Raw genomic sequence first — 24,842 nt, 5'->3', positions numbered from 1 at the left:
ATATCAGGTGATACTGATCTGCCCCAGGTGTTCTCTGTTGAGGGGAATTATACAGTTCTTTTCTTCTGCCCCACCTGTTCAATGTGCCTAGGAAGCCACTTGGGTGGATGGCAAGACAGTTTGGCTTGCAACATAACAAATTTGTTGGTTGAATCTCAGGTCTGTACCTCTTTCATGAAATTCAGCTGGCCAGTCCCATTATCTGGCTGAGAACGGAGCTTGGAAGAGAGGCAGCTGGTTTAAGGCTCATTCTAAATAACACTAAGGTGATGGTGGTGGGATAGGGTAATCAGCTTAAGAGAATAACAGAAATAGAATCTATCCCTTCAACTGTGGGGCCATTTCCCCCTTTGTTTATGGAGCACTCCTAGATTGTGGAATTGTTAGGCCTCGGACTTGGACTGCTGCTGGATGTCCATATAACTGTTGCAGCCAAGAGTTCTTTTTCCTTCATGTGCACTTATCACGTAGGTTGCAAATTTTCCTGTTGGATACAGACTTTACAATAATTATCCATGACTTTCCCACTCTCATATTGAAATACTTCAATGTACTCTACCTGGGGGCCTGAAAAGCCCATGTCTTAGGCTATGGCTGAGGAACATACAGTGCAGTTCTGGAGCAGGGGGCCTCTTGCTCCCTAATTTTGGTCCAGTTGTGTGCTGGGCCCATCCCTTAGCTAAGTTACATTAGCCTAAGTGTTGCTTATGAATACCTAGTTTATTAAGTATACAATTTATAATTTCATATTACACTTCTGAACCTTTCTGTAATTTCTGGGAAAGAACTTTTACTCTTGGGATTGTCAACAAACTGATCCCAAAGATGGCCTAGCTAAATTTGTACAGACTTGTATTCCCACTGCTGGATATTGACATCATTAGAGAGAATGGGGATACTTGGGTATCACATAAAGCATAAAGAAACTCCCTTGGAAAGAAGGACATGATACAAAACTTCTCAAAGAGCGAGAGGTTCGTATGTTGAAAGACAGACAGCATGCTGCTATGGTGAGAGACTTCCTTGGAAAAACATCCTTGAGACCTGGCTGGGATTGTAGCCCTGAGTTGAACAGCTGAGAGATAATTTGGCTAAGGACGCCTAGAATGAAGAGAGACAGCTTTTGAGCAATGAGTCACACACAAAAATGTAACCTTAAAGCGAAATGGAAGCAGGAATAATGAATCAGTCAGAAAACCCTGTCACCTATGGATTGTAGTTTCCTCAGGAAGTCAGTGGTGTCTCAAAGATAGCTAGGAGTGCTGGTAGCATAGGACCTGAGGAGGGAGTCTACATAGCCAGACAATCCTGCTGTCAGGATGCCAATGCCTGAGATGATGTTCTTTCAGCCGAAACAACAGACTGGACTTCTACATTGAGTGCTTCCGCTGATGTGCACGGGCTGAAATTGTGGAAAAGCAGCATCACTTGCCCCATGACCTCAGCCGTGCAGAACACAATGCCATCCACTGCCTCAGAAACAACTCTGACATCATAATCAAAAAGGTTGACAAAGGAGGTGCTGTCATCATCATGAATAGGTCAGAATATGAACAAGAGGCTGCTAGGCAGCTCTCCAACACCACATCTACAAGCCATTACCCTATGATCCCACTGAGGGTTACCAAAAGAAACTACACCATCTGCTCAAGAAACTCCCTGAAAAAGCACAAGAGCAAATCCACACAGACACACCCCTAGAACCCCAAGCAGGGGTATTCTATCTGCTACCCAAGATCCATAAACCTGGGAATCCTGGATGCCCCATCATCTCAGGCATTAGCACCCTGACAGCAGGATTGTCTGGCTATGTAGACTCCCTCCTCAGGCCCTATGCTACCAGCACTCCTAGCTATCTTCAAGACACCACTGACTTCCTGAGGAAACTACAATCCATCAATGATCTTCCTGAAAACACCATCCTAGCCACTATGGATGTAGAAGCCCTTTACACCAACATTTCACACAAAGATGGACTACAAGCCGTCAGGAACAGTATCCCCGATAATGTCACAGCAAACCTGATGGCTGAACTTTGTGACTTTGTCCTCACCCATAACTATTTCACATTTGGGGACAATGTATACCTTCAAAACAGCGGCACTGCTATGGGTACCTGCATGGCCCCACAGTATGCCAACATTTTTATGGCTGACTTAGAACAACACATCCTCAATCGCCAAGCTCTACGATACAACCGCATTTGCTCCAACCCCTCAGACAGAGACAAACACCTACAAGATCTCTATCAAGCATTCTTACAACTACAATATCCACCTGCGGAAGTGAAGAAACAGATTGACAAAGACAGAAGAATACCAGAAGTTACCTACTACAGCACAGGCCTAACAAAGAAAATAACAGAACGCCACTAGCCATCACCTTCAGCCCCCAAACTATCCTCTCCAACACATCATCAAGGATCTACAACCTATCCTGAAGGACGACCCATCACTCTCACAGATCTTGGGAGACAGGCCAGTATGTCCATAAAAATAAAATGAAGTGCTGTAAGAGATATACTATGAGAAAGAGTCAACACAGCTCACAAATTCTTTCAAAGTATGTTATTTGGAAGTGGTTTAATACCGGCGCAACATGATAACTAGTAACTTATATTTCTGCATTCTCTATTACACCATCTCTGAGTGGCTGTGATCTGTATAGCAATCCCTTATAAAAAATAGTATACAGAGGGGGAGGGGGAAATGAGAAAGAATGAAAAAGATGAGTTGTAGATCATAAGAGCAGAAAATACTAACAAAACCAGTAGTACAGGACTAGTAAAGTCCAGGTTTGCAGAGCCATTTGAGTCTAGTTGTCTCAGATCCTCAGGGGGATCTGTACATGGATTTTATCACACATTGGCTTGGCAGATGGGTATCCATAGCATTGTATCACCAATCCTGATCCTTGAAGAGAGCCCTCCATGCAGTTTGACAACAGGTAGTTGGACAAGGGAGTAAATGGTAAGAGGAGGTCAAAATGTATTCCTGCTACACTGACCCTGAACTTCCATTGAGAATCTGTTGAAAAAAATCTCACATTACAATTACATTTCTGTGCCCTCTGCCATGTACATACTTCGTGTAGAGTTCCAGGCATAGTTTGTGGTGGAGTGAACTCCAGTGAAGCTTCAGTTCTGGCCCTGCACCAGTTCCTGGCAGTGGTGTGGAGGTTAGGGAGCATCTGTGGTGATGGCCATAGTTTCACATGGAACACCAGAGATCTGTGGATCCTGGGGGGGCAAGAACCCTTTTTTCATTTTGTGAGATACCAAACTCCACCTCACAAAGGAATTAATTGGAGAAAACTGCACACACAGCTTTTCAGAGATTTCCTCCTAGAACCACACTCCATTGTTTGTTTGTTTTTCCACATAAAGGCAACGAGGCCCATTATTTCATTTTTATTTCTTATTAATTGCTGTCTTTATAGCACCAACAGTGTGCTAGACATAGCGAAAGTCCCTGCCCGAAGAGCTTTGTCTACATAGAAACTTTAGTCTGTAGTCTTTTGAAAAAGCATGTAGGGAAAACCAAATAGCTGTCCTACATTCAAAGGCTTCTTCAGCCCAGGACGTCACCACAACCCTTCTGTGTGTTTTGATTCCTAGAGGTGATGGGAAGTTCAGTTGTCTAGTATGCCTTAAGAGCGTATGTTTAAATTCTCTTGGACAAGTAGTGTATTTTGCTGGGCCCTTCATATAGAAAGCACATTGGTTCTAACTGCCAAAATTCTGTGTAGGTAGAAGGTTAGAAGCCAATAGAAATCAAGCTGGTGTCATTTTCTTTCCAAATCAGATTGGGGAAAGGGACAGAAAGTAGAAACCCAGAAACATTAATTCATCCCCTTTAGAAACTAGGCTGACAGCACTAGGGCTTTGGAGCCTGGGTAAAGGCAATGTCCCTGGAGAAAGAGGCTCTTGCTTTGTGGTAGAGGTGAACTGGTCTTTTCACTGACTTAACGCTCAATGTGTCCATGCAGAGACATGATTTAGATTTTATAAGAAGATGCTAAGAAAGGAGCAGTTATCTTGATGAGCTCCCCAGGCTGAGATCCTGGCATCATGTGTTAGTATTCTTGCTCTGGCTCTCCTAGATCTTCTCCCCTGTGCCTGTTGACACCCTGAACCAACTATTGTAGGGAGTTGCTCACCTTTCTGGGAGACTGATTTATCTTTGTAAGTTCTCTAGAAACTGAGCCCCTGTTACGGTAAAAGGGGCTTGAAGAATGCAGGAGATGCATGGAACAGATTCCAGACAAGAAACCAAAAGGCCAAAGAGACTCAAATCTTTCTTAAGGGAAGAAATCTCTTCTATTTATGTTTGCTGTCTGCGAACATGCATACTTTCCCCTGGCTGTATTGAAGTTTTATTGAAGCCATCATTACCTTGCCTTGTGATAAGAGAACTGTCTAAGTTGTTGATCACATCTCAATTGCTGAAATATGCTTTGGACAGCTTGTATGGCTACTAATGCCGCTGGACATGAAAAGCCCAAATTAATCAGACATATGACGGTTCTGTTGCCTCCATCATCTTGATAAAAGTCCTTGGTGAAGTAGGAACCCAAGAGCATAGTTGGTGACATTCAGTGATTAGAATAATTAAACAGTCGTCCCTGGACATGCATCAATGTAGGGAACTCACATGGATTTATCTATGTGAAGAATGACAATCCATTTTGAAAAAAGAAAAGGAGTACTTGTGGCACCTTAGAGACTAACCAATTTATTAGAGCATAAGCTTTCGTGAGCTACAGCTCACTTCCTCAGATGCATATCGTGGAAACTGCAGCAGGCTTTATATATACACAGAGAATATGAAACAATACCTCCTCCCACCCCACTGTCCTGCTGGTAATAGCTTATCTAAAGTGATCATCAGGTGGGCCATTTCCAGCACAAATCCAGGTTTTCTCACCCTCCACCCACCCCCCACAAATTCACTCTCCTGCTGGTGATAGCCCATCCAAAGTGACAACTCTTTACACAATGTCATGCACATTGTGTAAAGAGTTGTCACTTTGGATGGGCTATCACCAGCAGGAGAGTGAATTTGTGGGGGGGGGGGGTGGAGGGTGAGAAAACCTGGATTTGTGCTGGAAATGGCCCACCTGATGATCACTTTAGATAAGCTATTACCAGCAGGACAGTGGGGTGGGAGGAGGTATTGTTTCATATTCTCTGTGTATATATAAAGCCTGCTGCAGTTTCCACGATATGCATCTGAGGAAGTGAGCTGTAGCTCACGAAAGCTTATGCTCTAATAAATTGGTTAGTCTCTAAGGTGCCACAAGTATTCCTTTTCTTTTTGCGAATACAGACTAACACGGCTGTTACTCTAAAATCCATTTTGAAATACCACATACACATTTCCTCTATGTCCCTAAAAAAAAATGGATGAGACACTTGAGACATTATTTGAAACTTTGTCTTCTAGAGAAGGAAGTTCTTGATTATCAAGGATTAGCAGTCTTTTTGGCTTTTTCTTGAAGATAATTGTTCAGACTGTCCCAGAATAAGAAGAGTTGAGTAATGAGCTATGCTTTCAGAGAGACCTGAGGACCAGACTGTTAGCCTGTGGGTCACTGTGATTTATAGCCCTCATCCATTTCCTTTTTTTTAGGGTCCTAAAACAGTAAGGGGATTGAAAATCCTCACACTTTCAGGACCAATGAAATCTTTGCTAGATGGCAACATGTTACTGAAATGTCCCAATAAAAGAAAGCTGAATACGTTTATAATGGTAAATGGAATGGAAATGTACAAATGCTGCCCTTGGAGGTTCTGTCAGAGTGAGAACTGCTGACTCCATAGTGACCAGCTTTAGAGCAACTGCAATGACAGTGCTACAGTAATGGAGGGCACATTAGCTATGGCCTGAAGAAGAGCTATCACATAAAAGCCTTGTGCAAAGCTACAGGCAGTTAAGGCAGGACTACAGAGACAAAGGCCTAAACAGAACTCTGAGCCACTGAAAGACTGTCTGCCAGACTGGCTATTTGCACTTGCTTGGGTGGGTGTGATGTGGAATGTCCACCTGATTTTCTTGTTTTGTCAAAACTGGCTTACTAAGCAAGATGGTAACTGAAGTTCCTAGCTACTCTGTTGCTGACCCCTTCGAGTGGACAAATCGCTTTTGGCACAGTTGAAGCATATGGGCCCCACTATTATTGGAAGCCTTCAAATGGATAAGTATTTGCCCTTATTTCTTATTTAGTTTGGTATGGAATGGTGTGTGAGGGGTATCTTTTCTTGTCCTAAATGCCAACAGGAATGGCTGTAACTATCTTTACTGAAAAGCAGAAAAACATCTGGGGCAAAGGACATCATTAAGAGAGGAGACTATATGAAGAGGCAAAACAAGTCTTAATTGATGATAGGTTACTGCTGCAGCAAGTCTATGAAGAGAGAGTGAACAGCAACTTTGACTTGACTTAGAGAGGGTGTCAAGAATTATGTGCCTCTAAAACTTCTCAAAGTAAGAGGGCTTATATAGTTTGGCATTTTGTTGGCTTCAACTTCTGCAAACCTAAAATGGGTCTTAGTTGTCTCCTGTAAGGGCCTTCCAATAGATACCTCTTGTTCTCTAGTTCAAATGATATCTAAGAACTCAAATCTGCTATTGTTAACTTCTGTGTGCTCTACACTCTCAGTAGGCTAAATCCTTAGGTCCTCATTCAGCCTGAGGAAGGACCTCAGTTTCTGGCGTATTCACTTTAACGGGTGTTGAGACCACTCAACACATCGTACATGTAGAGTGAAATCCTGGCTCCATTAAAGTCAATGGCAAAAATCCCAGTGTCTTCAGTGGAGCCAGGATTTCAGTCTTAGCTCTAATGACCTAAAATGGATGATTCATACATTTTATTTGTTGCACCTTCGTGGTGCAGGCAAAGTTGTAAATATAATTATAATATAATTATATTTTACCTTCTTAGTTAGCATCTTTAAAATTCACAACTGCTGTAGATTGATTTTAGATCTTCTTAATACTTCTGGAAGTTTACAATTTTGTCATATAATTTCCAAAATCATTTCTTGCATCAATCAACCAATCAAATAAACAAAAACCCTAATGTGTCATAGTAGATTTGGATTTAACATGAAAAACTGATCCACAGCAGTGATAGCTAGTTTTCTTGCAACCTTCTGAATTCCATTTTTCATAGCTTTGTTTTCTTCCAGCTTTACTATATTGTTTCTTATTTGAATTTCCACAGTATGGGTTTGGGTGATGGAAATCAGGAGACATGAAAAACCACAAGGGAGATGATTCTATATCCCTAGTTATTTATCTTGGAGCCTCCCAGACCACAGAATTACTATCTGATAGAGGTAATATGTTCTTCTGGGCATTGTGTTAGAGAAGACTTTAACTTTTTAATTTCATATTCCCCAGCTTTTCTCCTTTGAATGTTTTGTATTAGGAAATTGTAATGACATTCGGTGAATTGTTATTGAATGGGAAATAAAAGAAAACCCACTGTTTTGTTTATTGTACCAAGGAAAAAACCAAGCAGGGTGTTTTTCATTTTAACAGTGTGAATAATGCTTTTTAATCACTGCAGATGTTAGCAGATTTATGCTATGTAAATTGTGTATGTTAATGATATTCCAAAATGTTGTAATAAGTGTTTATTCTGTTACATTTTATTTATGTTTGTGGTTCGAGATGTATGGAATATACAGCAGAAAACTACGAAATCATAGTAAACCAGCCAGATTTAAATATAGTTTTCAAACTATTGAGATGCATTTTAATTAAAACAGTTGATAAATATATATTATAACTACTCTAAGGGGTTCTGGATATTTGTTTATTGATATAATTGTTTAGTAAAATGTTTCCATGTAGACAAAGTCTAAGAGAAATATTTCAGAACAAATGAGTGCATTCTTAGGACTGTGGGATTTATGCCTAATTTTAGTGGTATAAGTAGAGTACTTTTTTATCCACTGTCTCACCTTTCCCTCAACACTGATAAGGCCCCTCTAAGTAAACAGAAATAGCATTAATTGAAGAATGATTTTCTGAAAAATTATGATTTTCTGCACATTATTTTATGATGGATCATCCCTTTGATTCTCTTCCACAAACCTCATCATGATATCACAGTTAGGATACCATGTGTGAAACCCTGGTCCCAGTGAAGTCAATGGGAATGTTGCCATTGTCTTCACTGGAGCCATGATTTCACCTCATTTTAGAAAGCATCACAATCCACGTGACGTGAAAGAGGGCTAGATTTGGCCTTTGTCTCTATGAGTTACCTGAAAGTGTGGTACTAATATGAAAAGTGCTTGTGAAGAAATGACTCTGTGTATACAGAGTCATCTGAGCAGGCTTGTGGTTCCTGTTTATTCCATTGTATGTATGGAATAACTTATGTTCAAGATATTTATCCCCTGTATGCCTGTCTGAGACAATAAGACAACTCAAACCGGGCTAAGTCCTCCCACTTTTACTCAAACCATGCACTATTTTAGAAGTGGTTCAATCCAGTTGTAGAAATCATATAGCGCTTGCTTAATGTAAAATTCTTACTGACAAAAATTAACACATGGTCTGGTGTGAGCCCCTATCACAGGGTGCTCTACTTGCCGCTGGAGTGCCTCCATCTGGCCACATCTGGGAGTTAGCTCTGCCAGGCCAACGCACCTTCCTGTGGTTACACTCCATCACTCATTCTGGTCTCACTCTCTCACAACTCAACTGCTCCCCTCTTCATGGCTTGGCCCTCTGGTCAGGTCACTGTAGTCCTCCCTTTCCAGGGTATCAAAGTCTCTCAGGAACCACTGTCCCAGGCAGTCTTCCCATTCACTGCTCCGGAACAGTGGCTGGTAGGGGAGCCCAGGCCCACCCCCTACACTAGGATCCAGCCCAGGAATCCTACAACAAGCAGTCAAAGTCTGCACAGTCCCGAACCTTACTGCTGTGTCCCTGTGCTACTTCCTACCTGAGAGCAACTGCAGTTGCACTCTCTGCAGCCTCTAGCTGCTGTCAGCTATTGGGCTTTATACAGGCCCTTCCTGTTCCTGTCTAGCTGAGCCTCATCTCTAATTAGTCCTTGCACCCTGGCTCCTCCTCCAGGTGAAGCCTAGGCAGTTAATTGACCCTCCTGGCCACTTTACTTGAGGCTTTGTGTGAGGTGAACACCTCACACAGCCCCTCAAATGTTCCCCGCCTTGGGTGATATGCATATGTTTATCTGTATATTGTGTGTGAATTTGCTTTCTTCCTTTTTCTTTTTTCGTAATTCATTTTTATCACATGAATAGATCCATTCTGAAACTACATTCCCCACTCCATGTAGGTTATATGGGAAAACAGGCTTGTCACAAAAATAAGTATATCTCACCTTGGTCATTTGGTGAATATGGTCATGGGCTGTGCACATCCTTTTTCTGAAAGGCTTTAGAGAAAATAAGGCAAGGGGAAGCCAGCAGAACAAACGAGTTAGTTACCGTACGTTGACTGGTGCAGGCAAAGCTTATATCCCTTCTTTTAAAAAGTTTGATGCCAAAGTTAAAGCTGCCTGTGGATACGTACTGTACGAACGCTACAGCCACTTGCTCAGCAGACAACCCAGGCAGATAGTGACCTTGACAGCATTTCAGGGATAATATTTGCACAAGGATGTACTGTTCTTGAACAATTTCTTCAATGAATTAGGCACAAATAAGCTTTCTGTCAGCATCAGGCATGTATGTCTTCTCGTTTCTACTCTTTTGTCTGGAACAAAGGTGTTCTTGTGCTCAACTAAAGAAAAATCCCACGCTCCACTTACATTAGTGCTCTCTGTCCTTCTCCACTCCTCATGTATATCAGTTCCCCAAGTCCTGCTTTCACTGTTGAAGGAAGAAGTATGGGTTTTTTACTTATTTCTTTGGCATTTTTCGCAATAGCATAAAATTATCAATCAATCAAAAACACGAAAACTACAGCCTTTCTTCTTACACAGGAGGATGGTGCATAACATTTTATAATATGTGGGAATTGCTTTAAAGCACGTCATTTTGAGGGGGGATGTAGATATGAAAACTATTAGGCTGGTGGTGTAAAGGCTACTTACCTTCCCTGTTCCGTCTCCTATATTCCAAGATATTGGAATATAATCACATCATTTTTGTAGGATTCCTCTGTCAATATTCCAGATCCTAAGAGAGAGACTAGTAGTATCATAGAAATGTAGGGCTTGAAGGGACCTTGAGAAGTCATCAAGGCCAGCCCCCGGCATTGTGGCAGGACAAATAAACCTAGACCATCCATGACAGGTGTTTGTCTAATTTCTTTTTAAATGCTTCCAATAATGAAGACTCCATGACAACCCTTGCAAGCCTATTCCAGAGCTTAACTACCCTTATAGTCAGAAAGTATCTAGAGATCTGCCTTATTATTTTTTACCTTTGTGGAATAAGATTGATTTTCCTCACCTTGGCTACTCCCTGCAGAGTGAGATGCCATTTGCCACTGTATCCAAACCTGGTTACTCACCCAATCTGGTTTTACAGAGATTCACAATTTTTAGAGCATGTACAATTATGTACCCATCTCTAATTATTATTTATTCTTTTGCATTTTTGAGTGCTACTGGAATACAGTCGGGATCAGGGCTTCATAGGCATTGTTACAACATCCATCTGAATAAAAAAAACAGGCACTGTCCAATGGAGTTTACAATGTAAAGAGTCAAAAAAGACAAAAGAGGGATGGAATGCAACAAAGAACCAGAAATCAAAGTTATTCTACATTGTGGTCCTGATGTTATGCCTGTGCTTAACTTTCATATGTAGTTGAACTGATTTCATGGTAGTAAAGTTAAGTATGTGTTTGCAGGATCAGAACCCAAGTTATGAAACCAGCCTTTGCATTCTGCTATGCTATGCTCTGTATAGGAATATATTGTCCTGTAAAGTGCAATATATAGATATTTTTAATAATTACATTTCTAGCCAGTAGCAGAAGAATCTTCTCCCCCATGTTTACTTGGCAACTTGGTCAGTTTACCTTCTTTCTGGACCTGTAGCCAGTACTGCAACTGGGTAAGATTTTGTAAATATTTGCAGCAGGAATAGTGAGCCGGCCAGTAGAGTAGGGTGTATGTATATTAATACTCAGATGGCCCGCTCATTTCTCCTGCTGCAAAGAGAAATCAAATAAGCAAGGAACTGAAGCCCCCATAAGTAAATTATGGCTCTATAGTTGAGAACAGTAACCTGAGCATTTGTATTTAGCAACCCTAACTTTCAGCAAATCATCACAAACTTATTTTTCACTGCAATGTTGCAGAATTTGTACATTAAGTATAAAGAAATTTCATTTTCTAAAATATTTAGCATTCCAGTTTATCTTTCTTTCTATGTATCAAGCTGGAGTTATACTACTGACTCAGAGTTGAGTTTCTGCTTCACTAGGGTAGCACAATGGGAAAGACAATATCAGTGTTTTAGTGTATTGTAATTGTATTACTGCAGAGCACAATATTGGGGCAATTGATCATTTTTCATCTCTTCCCTTTGTGAGTTAGCTGTTGACAGGTCACCTTGCTTCATACAGAGACTGATTGATCTCTCACCACATGGAAGTGGCAGGTGCTTGTTAAACCCCCAGTGGAGCTTACTTCAATCTGCAGTGCTTTTCCCGTTTAAGCATCTTGCCCTATAGTATTTTTAAAGACTGTCTCTTGGTCTTGATGTTTAACCAGCAACAGAAATTAAATCTATGAAATATACCCAGCGTTCAATGTTTTAATTTATGCTACTTTACTATACTGTTGCGTGACCTCACGGTCTCATTCTTCCCTTTCTTTTGGGTTAGCACAGCAGGCAAAGTCGCTGGCATGAAGACACTGACACTTGCTCAATAATAACAGAATGTGTATTTATTATTAGAAGAGGGTTCAGAGGCAGCTCCCCTCCTGCTCTGGTGGTACTTCTGACTCCACCTCCCCAGGCAGGCAGCAACTCCTTCGTTTGATCTTCCTCCCAGGGTTACTCCCTGGATCACAAGTGTCCTTCTCCTTGGGTGCTGCTTGACCCTGTAGGTGTGCCAGACACTGAGACCCAGCCAGTACAGTAACCCTGTTATAATAATACTACAAACATAGTGTTGAAAAGTGAACTAAGTGCTTGCCTGGCGATAATTTTTTTGTTGTTGTCTATATTAGACTGTCTGTAAACCTGCATTACATTACATAGTATTCAAAATAAAACCTAAAAAGACAGCAGTGCAACTTAAAATCTTACAAAACCTCTTAGATGAAAGCTCAAAAATATTGCTTTCCCAGAGGATGAAATTAAAGTTTGTGCCATTTTCTTTAACCAATTATGCATTTGTGGGTATAAAGAATATATTTTCTGCTGAAAAAAATCTTCAGTCTTGGTTGTTGGGTTGTTTTTTTTCTTTTTTTTCCAAAATATGGTTTTAAATCATAGATCTGTATATTAGCCAAAAGGTTTTCTGCTTCAGGCTGCTAGCACAGGATATTTTATGAACATTAGGTTACTGCAGGTCCTGTCTTTTTTACTTCATTTTCTCTAGATCTATACAAGAATTACTCATTCTTCTATAACAGCAAAAATGCTAATTAATTGACAGTTTATTTCTCAAGTAAGCACAGCTTGGAAGCTAATACTAGTCTGTGTCCAATTTAGAATATGCAGTGTTGTTATAGCCATGTCAGTCCCAAGATGTTAGAGAGACACCTTGTTACACCTTGTCTCTCTAGTTTTGCATGTCTTTGTTATACATCAGAGACATTGCCTTTTATTTTCATAGAGAAAATCCAAATATTATGTGTTAAAGCATATACTGTGGATTTTTCTGTTGTGATGCTCTGGTTTAAGATATGGCCTGATAGAGGCACAATGCAAAAAAGCCTAACTCTTTATGCTACATTGCAAATCTTTTGCCTTCTGCTTTTTCAGAGGCCATGGAAGGAAGGTTTTTTTTTTTCCTTTATAAAAGTAAAAAACACTATAATTTCAGGTGTCTAAGAACTTTGAGAGAATGAGATTTAAATACCAGCTGCTCATAATTAGATTTTTCTCTTTTTCTCTCTCGCTTTATCATCTGAAATATATACAGTGCAGTCCCATTTATCTGAAGGGCCTGGAGAACATCTGAAAGTTTTGGAGAAATGGCCGTTGGGATAAATGGAAGTGCTATTAAATAACAAAGGGCTATGTGGGGGACACATTGTGGCTTCATTTAATTAGAATTTTTGGATAAAGGCAATTCAGATAACTGGAATTATACTCTGTGTGTCTATATACATATATTCAGATTGTTTCTGAAAATAGATTATTCTAAAAAAAAAAACCCTCATTTTTACTTTGCTAAATTATTGGGGCTATTTATTTCTTTCTTTTAAATTTACAAACTGATTTATAGACCTCCGTTGTAAACTCTGCTGAATCACTTAAGATTTACTTTTACTATTAAAGTATGTCATGGCTGAGGGATAATATTCCAATTTAGCAGACTATTTATGTGGATGAGAGTAGAACAGTACATAAAGAGACTATTCCCATGAAAGGTGTGCAGGAGGTCACACTAGATGATCATCATAGTCCCTTCTGACCTTAAAGTCAATGAGTCGAGTCATCTACTTGCTTAAGTCTTTGCAGGACTGGGTCCAAGGGCAGCATAGACCAGACTCTGGGATAAACCCCTGTGTGCCAAGTATCTCCATGAGGCAGATGGGAAGGAATCCTCCTCCCAGCAGTGGAGCAGCAGTGAAACTGCCCCAGGAAGAGCTACTTCAGTACAATAGAGAAATGTTTGGAGAAAATTAATCAAATTTTATGTTTTTAACCATCTGTGAAAACACTTAATTTTTTTAAATAGTTTTTCATTTTATTATGAAAATGTTCACAACCTTTAGCCACCACCTGATGCGTTTGGGGAAGACAATAACAATGACAACATAATCCATCTAATCACACACCAGATCCTATGAGGTACTCAGTGCACAGTTAAATTAATGGGATTTGAGGGTGCTCAGCATCTCCAGCGTCCCTGGTGTAATGATCCAGAAACACAGAGGATTCTTTCCTGATCCTGTTGACTATTTACAGCTCAAAGTATGACATTTGCTTTATGTGTTTATCTATCTAGATTCTGATATTTTTCTGATCAGCAGAGCTTCGAAGCACCTCTCAAGTACCATTACAGTGGCTACCAGTCATATTCATCTGGTATATTCACCACTTCTAAATAAAGCTACAGTATTTGATTCTTGTCTCCTGCGATCATGAAAGTGGCAGGAATTCACCACTCTGTTCCTGAACTGTAACACAAAAACCCACCACCATCGCTAGCCACTGTTTATGTAGGACATACGTTGGGTTTGCTCTGGTTACTGCAAAAGGATTCCAACCCTGTTCTCACTGCTATGCTGACATTATTGATACTGATATGCAAGCCAGGAAGTAAGTGAAAGAGGGAGGCTGGACAGAACTTCAGTTTAACATGTGCAGGGACGGAGAAGGAATCTATCCTTTTTCAAGTAAAAAAGATTAAAGTCATTGGTGGATAACATTAATCTATACATTCTAAACATATATGAAAAAATAATAATTTAAAAAACTGTACAAAGTATGTGGCAGTTTTCTTTTTAAAAAAAAGTTGCCAAATGAAGCAAGCACCGTGAGCAACAGAATTAGAATTCTACTTAGTCATTGTAGAGTATCCCACTGCAAAGAGACTAAAATGTTCAGATAGACAGACAGAAAGAAATTCCTCCTACAAATGGACTTCTCTGACAAAAAGCTGATTTCTATTATAAATTATTCTAAGTCAAATCCAAATGTGTTTTACTTAATTTAACTCATGCTTTGAAATCCATGAGAACTGTCCTGTATAAGGTCTAAGTAAAAACAGTTAAACTCCTCAGGATTTGTTCCTCACTAAATGAATTAAATTAGATGAATGAACTTATACCATCTTCATTATAGTTTTGAAGTAATTTCGTCCAGATACTTATGCATGGTCCTTGCTCCTAATGTGATTTCCCTTCCCCTCTCCCCGCCGCCCTCCCACCTCCTGACTTCCCAGTGTTCCTGCCCCCAGTGAACAGACGTAAGGTAATGTAGAAACATAATGGTGGGGTTATAGCACCACTACATTTAAGGTTGAGTCAAACGTACTGTTTAACAACCAATTTTTCTAAGTGCTATAAAATCTTTTATCTTTGCTCAATGAGTCTTCCTTAACTGACCTTAACTGTATTTGGAATGTAAACATGATATCTACTGTTTACAGGCAATTTATTATATCGATGATAATATGATATTATAATGGAGCATTTAAAACAAAAACACAGTATTCTTGTCATGCCAAAAAGTGCTGCTAAAACGTTCAGAAATCCTGGTTTAAAAAAAGCTGCGATATCCATATCATCTACAAGTAATGGCCATATACGAGGATGTGACATAATATCATTGTTCTCACATTTGACAATTGGAAATACTATATAATTATTTTTGTCTTCTTCCTGCAGCTCATATTTCTATGTCTGTGTGTTCTTTTGATGTTATCATTCTTTACTGTATAAGCAGCATGAATGTGTTAATTTCTTCTGTATGTAAATAAATTATTATATATCTATATTACAGTATCAGAGCATTGAGGACTTTAAAAACATGCATTTACATTTTAGGCTGAAATAAAATATAAAAATTGTATTGACCAAATTCACATTTGTTCTGGCAGTAATCTGGAATCATGCAGTCGTAGAAAACATTGCCATTACATTCCCAAGGGTTATTTACAGTAATTGTACAATATTAGTCTCAATTTTCCTTAAGGCAGTATTTCATAGAATCATTTTAAATACATAAATGGCAAATAACTGAAATAAATGAAGACTTACGTAACTGTTCATTCACCAACTGACTTTTTAAATACAAGCCATTTTATTTTATGCTAGACAAAGCAATGCCCATGAAGTACTTAACTCAGTAAATAAAGAGGGATGATCTTCTACAAGAAAGTAAATCTTGCTTGAAGGTATAATCAGTACTATACTATTAGTGCAAATCCAGCTTATGTACAACAATATAGAAATCAATGCATCTCGTTGATGCCTTCAGATGCAAGACTGTTTTCAGTGGTGAAGAGGCACTGGATTTAATAATTTTAACTGTCTAACTCTTAACTCTGCCCCAGAAATGATAGATACATCCCTGTTTTAACAAAATATGCTGGCTGTCAGACAGTAAGCATACTTAACATACTGCACAATATGAAGTGTCATTAGGACACATCTGTTGCTGGAGAACACACATGTTATTTATTGTATATTATAATGAGAGAATATTCTGAGCTCACTTGAGGCTGCACCCTGGATGCAAAATTTCAGTCTAAAGCCACATATATTGTATCCCTTTGGTGCCATGTTCCATCAGGGCACATCAATGGTGTTATTCATTTTAAAAGTGAAAAACAGTACTAAGTGCTCCTATTGTCAAATATCTAATGCTGGGAGTGCTTCAGTAGTTAGATTCTCGGGACCTGATTCTAATCTCACGTGTGGCAGTGTAGAACCAGAGTTGCACCACTGAAATTAATAGAGCTACATGATTTTAAATATTATGTGAAGGAATGTTTTCAGGGTCAGGCCCTTTGATGCTGAATGTTTAACTCCTGATTAAATACTTCTCACCTATTTTAACACTATTAGCATTACTATATATATATATAAAGAGACTACGGATAGAGTCCTAAAATGTATGTTTCTTACTGTCCAGAGTAGTTACCATTAAAAGGTCAACATTTGCCAACATTTTGAAACATGATCATGCACCATAGTTCTTTCATATGGAGAGTACAAGATTGGGCTATAACTATTGGCAAATGAAGACTCTTTAATGGTGACCACTTTTAAGTACCAGCTTTTCAATTATTTGCAGTAGGCCAAAGCTGCTAATACCCTATTCCTACAATCCAGGTATAAAAGAGCATTTTGAAGTGTCACATGAAATGAGAGTGTGATGAATAATAAGCTAGAAAATATGCTTAAGGAATCACTTTACTATCTCTACAATGTACAAATTATACAGGAAGAGTTGAGGGATGACATCTGTATTTTAGCTCACTTCTGTGCACTACAAGCTTAGTATTGTTGTGCGCCTGCAGCAATTTTTGCACTTATTAAGAATAAGTCAATCATGCAGCTCCTAAACAAAAGGAAATTATTTGGCTGCTGAACATACTTAGATAAGGCTTTAAAGGTCCAAATTATGGTTTTTATATACAAGATGGATAAAATGAAACTGTCCATATTTCTAGTAATTACGCGGATTGAAGTACCCAACCTGACTGCATACCAATAATACCCACATTTAACTTGATAAACTGACTCATGAAAAGAGCAGGTCAGCTGTTGGGAAACCAGAGACATTTCTTAGAAGGAACTACTTGATGATATACCAAGTGTTGTTTCAACAGTATTCCTGCATGGTTATTTTCTCTGGGCTAGTATTCACACAAGACGTTTCTTCATAGAGTTTCTTTTAGTTTTCTGAGAATTTTTGTTCTTGCATGATTTTTTCCCCCTTCCTAGAATAGACTCAAAAGCATTAAAAGGTGCTGTCATTGTTCAGCTGTTTTGGTTGGGATATCATTCATCTGGCAGTGCTGGTATGTGCTTATTGGGCAGAGAACTACAGGCTAGTTGCCCTGCTTGAGAAGACCAATGAGCCATAAGAACTTCACGGGGAGAAATTTCCACATGTGCAGTAAAGCTACATACTGCATGGGGAATTGAGTTACATCAGCGCGAGTTTCTTGTGAGAGTTGAGAGTAGAACACAGTGCATAGTGTGTGACGTTTCTTATTCCCCCAAATTGCACTAATTACTGTATTGATACAGACACTTCTAAAAAGCATTAAAGTTGGACCCAAATAATAAATCCAGGTCCAAAACATCTGAGCTTCATAATTTGCACTGTAATTAGTATGCCTATAATGTGTTTGCCACCATTTTGATCTTTCTGTTCAAGAAATCCTAAAAATAGTTCCCACAATACATCTTCAAAACAGGAGCTCTCTACATTTTTTATTGGGTCAAAGCACAGGGGTAAGAAAGTTTAACTACTTGTTCCGGAGATCATGGATATTAATGATTCTAAGCCTTTAAGGGTATGTCGACGCAGCATTTTGGAGAGAGCCTTCCACCCTGGGTTGACAGACTCAGGCTAGTGGGGCTCATGCTAGAGTTGTAAATACATCTGTATAGCCAGTGCTTTGAAATTGCAGCTCAAACTGAAGCTTGGGCCTAAAGCCAATTCCCCTTCCTCAAGCTTCAGAACCTGAGCTCCAGCTGGAGCCACAGGTTCAAAGTGCTGTGTATACAGCTATTTTTGGAGCTGTAGCATGAGCCCTGTTAGCCTGAGTCTGGGAGGCTTGCTCCAAAATGTGTAGACATACTGTGACGCTCTGGGGTTCAACCCTGACCAGTAAGGGGTTGGGTCACCCCCTGCCCTGAAACTCTGGGTGTCTTTAATGCTGCATTGCTGTGGCTCAAGGCCCTGACACCAACAAGCATGGAGGTCACAGCGGGGCTTCCCCCACCCAGTTACTTTTTGCAGAGTGACCCCAATTCCCTCCCAGTCCTGAATTTTCCCCAGATCATCTGCCAATGTGACAATCTGCTGAGGTTCCCAGAATTGTCAGTTACTGTGTTTCCACTTTTAGCATCAGCCTGTGAGAGTTTTGCTACTGCTAAGCTGCATGAAAACTCCCTGACATACCTGCTTGTCTGCCTTGCCAGCAAACTCTTCAGGACTCTGCCAGTCCAAACCCTGCCTTGCAGGTAATAAATAGTGAACCCCAACTCCTGAGTTCTACAGAGACAGCTCTTTGCAGTGTCCAGCCTTTCCTGGAACACTCGCAGAAATTGTTAAATTTGTTGCTCCTTTAAAGAGACATACTACCACTCATTAATTTAACTGGAATTTGTTCTTATTTCAACCACAGCACTGGACTGTTTTATAGTAAAGATAAAACAAGTTTATTAAACAAAAATCAGAGGTTTAAGTGATACCAAGTATAAGGAATAAAGATAGAAAGGGTAACAAACAAAGTACAAATACTCATCTAAGGCTAAAACTTAAACTTTAGCAAGTTACAACCTTTGCTGAAGCAGGTTTCTCACATACATTCAGTTCCCAGACACTTCAACCCCCTAGGTTGAAGGATCCAACAGCCTGATTTCAAGAGCTCTGGCCCCTTGAATCCCCCAAGTGATAGATAATTCAAATGTCTTTTTGCTCCCCTTATATCACCCCAAAGTTCATTGTCTCTGTTTCAGAATCCAAGAAGGGTTCTTTCTGTTCTTCCATTTCTGTGGAGTTCCCATCCCCCTGCTGATTTGCATGTAAATGGAGCTTCCATTGCTTTGATTCCATACTGCTTAATTTGCATTGGAAATAGGTAATAGCTGACTTCTCTCATGCCTGGGAGAAATGCCTGTCACAGACTTCTCTCCTGCTTCTCATGCCTGTCACAGACTTTAAAGCTGTTATAATATCAGTCAGTATCCATAATTCCTCATATGGTGTTAATAAATACATTTCCCAATATTAATTACCAGTGTGTCATAGGTTTTCATAAAAGACCTTATTCAATACACTTTTATAATACAATAATATTGTATACAATAAGTTGATTCAATTGCTGGTCCTTTGAGGTTCAGAGCCCCGTCTTTATAGCCCAATAAACCTTTGAAATCTATTCTTCTAAGTTTCAGATTAGCAGCCGTGTTAGTCTGTATTCGCAAAAAGAAAAAGAGTACTAGTGGCACCTTAGAGACTAACCAATTTATTTGAGCATAAGCTTTCATGAGCTATAGCTCACTTAAAGTTTCTCTCTCCCACTAAGGTCTTCTCTCTCATGTGTTAGCTTTGTTTACCTTATATGTAAATGTACCTTCATTGTTTCTGCCTGGTGATAAGGCTCGTCAGACAAACAAATATACAGTCCTTTCTATAAGGTGGAATGTGCTTATGCATTGCTTGCTAAACACATTTTAAGAACATGATTCTAGCACATATTTATAACTCTTTTACACACCCCATACATGCATCACACAAGAATATTAATGATCAATGAGTTATTAGTTTTTCAGAGATACGTTATATGCCACCTTTTGGGTATATATCATATCAACAGTATGTTAGGCAGTGTGAGTGTCAGGCCTGACAATTTGCTGACACAGAGTAGTGAACCACCAGTGGGCCTCTGACCTACTGACCGCTATGCTTACCTACATGGCTCCAGCTTTCATCCAGACAACGCCACATGATCCATTGTCTACAGCCAAGCTCTACGATACAACCGCATTTGCTCCAGCCCCTCAGACAGAGACAAACACCTACAAGATCTCTATCAAGCGTTCTTACAATTACAATACCCACCTGCTGAAGTGAAGAAACAGATTGATAGAGCCAGACGAGTACCCAGAAGTTACCTACTACAGAACAGGTCCAACAAAGAAAATAACAGAAGGCCACTAGGCATCACCTTCAGCCCCCAACTAAAACCTCTCCAACGCATCATCAAGTATCTACAACTTATCCTGAAGGACGACCCATCACTCTCACAGATCTTGGAAGACAGGCCAGTCCTTGCTTACAGATAGCCCCCCAACCAGAAGCAAATACTCACCAGCAACCACACACCACACAACAAAAACACTAACCCAGGAACCTATCCTTGCAACAAAGCCTGTTGCCAACTCTGTCCACATATCTATGCAGGGGACACCATCATAGGGCCTAATCACATCAGCCTCACTATCAGAGGCTCGTTCACCTGCACATCCACCAATGTGATATATGCCATCATGTGCCAGCAATACCCCTGTGCCATGTACATTTGCCAAACTGGACAGTCTCTACATAAAAGAATAAATGGACACAAATCAAAAGTCAAGAATTATAGCATTCAAAAACCAATCGGAGAACACTTCAATCTCTTTGGTCACTCGATTACAGACCTAAAAGTGGCAATTTTTCAACAAAAAAACTTCAAAAACAGACTCTCACGAGAGACTGCTGAATTGGAATTAATTTGCAAACTGGACACAATTAACTTAGGCTTGAATAAAGACTGGGAGTGGATGTGTCATTACACAAAGTAAAACTATTTCTCTATGTTTATTTCCCCTCTACTGTTCCTCACACGTTCTTGTCAACTGCTGGAAATGGCCCACCTTGATTATCAATACAAAAGGTTTTTTTTGTTTGTTTGTTTTTTTCCCCACCCACTCCTGCTGGTAATAGCTCACCTCACCTGATCACTCTCGTTACAGTGTGTATGGTAATACCCATTGTTTCATGTTCTCTGTGTATATAAAATCTCCCCACTGTATTTTCCACTGCATGCATCCGATGAAGTGAGCTGTAGCTCATGAAAGCTTATGCTCAAATAAATCAAATAAATGTCTAAGGTGCCACAAGTACTTCTTTTCTTTTTGCGGATACAGACTAACACGGCTGCTACTCTGAAACATGTCAGTGGGCCTCTGTGTCACACGTACCTTAGGGGACTTTGATCTTAATAAACTCAAGGATCTACCAGATTCTACCATGTAGAGAATCAGTGTTAAATAGCCAGATAGTTTAAAAATGCCTACATTCCTCCGATGTCACAAAGAACTTGCAACATCTGCTACATTGTGTGTTTAAAAGAAACTGGACTCTCTTCTTTTTCTTCTTCAACGTTAAGTCAGCCATAGCGATTTGGTCCGTTCTTGAGTGGCTGCAAGGGCTCGATGGGCCGAGAGTTTGATGTTGGAACATACTTGATGCACCCACATAATAAGGGTCTGTCTCTCGGCTTCTCCCACACCCCAGTTGGTGGATTTTTATCCCAGATGTTACAGTCCACCCAGAGAACGGCATTTGCTGGAACGTCTTCTGGCATTCTCGTGACATCTCCAAAAAGCATAAGATGCCGTCTGCGGACAATGGCCCCAGTAGTCTGTTGACCGGAATGACCATAAACATCTGCATTACAAATGAAATCTTTATGCCCAATGTACAACGTTGGCATTTTCTGTAGAAAGCCTCCATCTTTGCCCAATCTGAGCAGCATAGTGTCCATGTTTCACAACTTTACAGCAACTCCTCACAAAGTCATCCCAGTTAATGTTGTTTCATTGTTACATTGCTGATCAGTTTGGGAACATGCTCATTTAAAGTTGTGCAATGCTCCCTTATAACATCGTTTGGCAGCCACCTGCTTTGTCCACTGACTGCAGGAAGAGCAGCCCATTGCAGCTAGCTGGTGGGGGCTTGGAACCAGGGTGGACTGGCAGCCCCCCATCAGATCCCCATTCCCCTAAGTTCCCTTTGCAGCAGCTGCCCAGCAGGCTATCAATTGCCAGCAGTTCAGCTGTCCCTCCCTCCACTGCCATGTGCTGCTCTTGCACTCTGCCTTGGAGCTGCTCCTCGGAGACTCCTGTTTGCTCTGCGGGGGAGGGAGAAGAGGAGGGCTAATGTCAGGGTGTCCCCCTCCTTCCTGCTCCTGCACCCCACTTACCCCATCTTCCACAGAGCAGGGTGGGGGACACATGACAGGGCTCAGGACAGAGGGAGCTTCCTGGCAGCAGCTGCCGTCTCAGCCTGCTGATTAACTTTAAAAGGCAGTGTACTTAGAGTGGGGTCAGTGTACTTAAAGGAGCAATACACATCTCTCTCTCTCTCACAGACACGGTGCGTGTGTCTTTTCTCTCTCTGCCATGCTGTCTCCCCTTCCTCCATTCCTGCTGCCTTGTAGAGTGTGAGGCTACATTAACAACAGTCTGTTAACGCTTGAGGGCTCAGCTGAGTGCTAGTTCATCATTTAGCAGTAAGGCATTCCCTGGGAATATCCCACCCTCTGACATCACCACCTCAACCAAGCTTCACAATCATCATCACTGTGTACCAGTATTAAATTGTTTGTTTAAAACTTATACTGTGTGTGTGTGTGTGTGTATATATATATATATATATATATATATATATATATATATACACAGTAACTCCACACTTAACGTTGTAGTTATGTTCCTGAAAAATACAACTTTAACTGAAATGATGTTAAGTGAATCCAATTTCCCCATAAGAATGAATGTAAATGGGCAGGGGTTAGGTTCCAGGGAATTTTTCTTTTGCCATACAGTACAATACGGTACTATAGTTGGGAGGTGCCCCCACCTTATCTCACACAGGCACAGCCCACTGGCAGCGGAGACAATGAGGCAGGCAAGGAGGCTGAAGGTGCTGTAGGCTAGGAGAAGCACGTTGTGCAGCAGCAGTAGCTTCCCCTACTCTGCAAGCACCAGGGGCGGGGGGCTCAACCCTTGGCCCACCCACTCTCCCCTTTTCTCCCAAGCCCCCACCCTTAACCCGCCTCTTCTTCCCCCCTCCTCCCCCTTTACATGCCGCATCCTCACTCCTCTCCCCTCCCTCCCCTGCCTCCTGCCCGCGGCAATCAGCTGGCTTGTGGCATTCAGGAGGGAGGGGAGAGGAGCAAGGACACAGCGCACAGGCTCCCCCTCCCTCCCCTGCCTCCTGAACACCGCAAGCGAGCTGATTGCTGCGGGCAGGAGGCAGGGGAGGGAGGGAGGAGGCTGTGTGCTGCATCCTCGCTCCTCCCCCCTCCCTCTTGCCCGTGGCAATCAGCTGTCTTGCAACATTCAGGGGGCAGGAGGGAGTGGGGAAGAGCGAGGACACAGTGCGCAGCCTCCCCCATCCCTCCCCTGCCTCCTGCCCATGGCAATCAGCTGGCGGCGTTCAAGAGGCAGGGAAGGGAGGGGGAGCCTGCACTCCACGTCCTCGCTTCTCCCCTTCCCTCCTGAACGCCTCAAGACAGCTGATTGCCATGGGCAGGAGGCGGGGGAGGGATGGGAGGGCACTGATCCGCGAGGTCTGCCGGTGGGCAGGAGGCACTGGGGGAGGGGTGTAGGGGGGCTGCCAGCTGTGGACAAAGCAGGCAGCCAAACAACATTATAGCAAAGCATTGCACAACGTTAAATGGAGCATGTTCTGTAATTGAGCAGGGACGTAAGATCAAAACAACATTAAGCAAGAGGATGTTAAGTGGGGAGTTACTGTATATATATATATAGTCTTTTGTCTGGTGAAAAAAAATTCCCTGGAACCTAACCCACACTATTTAAATTAATTATTATGGGGAAATTGGATTCACTTAATATCGTTTCACTTAAGGTTGCATTTTTCAGTAACATAACTACAGTGTGAAGCGAGGAGTTATTGTACAGCAGTACGAAGAGGATACAGACTGAATAGGTCCTGAACTTGGTTGCCATGCCAAAACAATGATTCCATATTCATTGTAAATGACTTATGGCAGATGCTGTGATGCCAATCGGGTGGAGAACCTCCATGTGAGAGTTGGAGGAACTTGTGAGTATAGAACCCAAATAGCAAAAGCTGGGGTCTGCTTTGATAGTTTCATTATTCAAAGAGACTGGGGTCATCGGTGGACCTGATCCTAGATTTTGCAGCTTTGTCTTTGACTATGAAACATGGAGGTCAACCTAAGCTGACTCTTCCCCCATTTGCTGGAGTGCCTTGTAAAACCTGTCACTACTGTGTATTAGAAGAACAATGTCATCTGCGTAGCCAAGGTCTGAGAGTGAGAGATCACCAATCTTAATGCCTATGGATCTGACGGAATGCTACATTATGAAATGCGCTGTGCCCGACAAAAGAATGCCGGGGCCAAGACACAGCCCTGCCTGACACCAGATACTGATGTAAAAGGTGCCAACATCTGTTTCCCAAGACGTACATGGGCAATGGTTCCATTATGCAGTTC

General features: G+C 41.1%; 1 protein-coding gene across 17 annotated transcripts in view; it reads left to right on the top strand.

Moving 5' to 3' along the window:
* The window catches only part of TAFA5 (TAFA chemokine like family member 5), a 592,535-nt gene that overhangs the window by 503,626 nt on the left and 64,067 nt on the right, over positions 1 to 24,842 (top strand). The window contains exon 4 of one of the 17 annotated variants that reach the window (XM_073328351.1): positions 14,127 to 14,755. The exons of the other annotated variants lie outside the window; for them this stretch is intronic. Within the exon in view, the coding sequence (XP_073184452.1) occupies positions 14,127 to 14,144 (18 nt within the window). The 3' untranslated portion in view covers positions 14,145 to 14,755. Of the gene's footprint in view, positions 1 to 14,126; positions 14,756 to 24,842 lie in introns of those variants that run through there. 17 annotated transcript variants of the gene reach the window in all.

This window comes from Lepidochelys kempii, chromosome 1, assembly GCF_965140265.1.
Source record: "Lepidochelys kempii isolate rLepKem1 chromosome 1, rLepKem1.hap2, whole genome shotgun sequence".
Lineage (NCBI taxonomy): Eukaryota > Metazoa > Chordata > Testudines > Cheloniidae > Lepidochelys > Lepidochelys kempii.
Note: the sequence above shows the minus strand (reverse complement) of the source record. Positions and strands in the feature narration are given on the sequence as shown.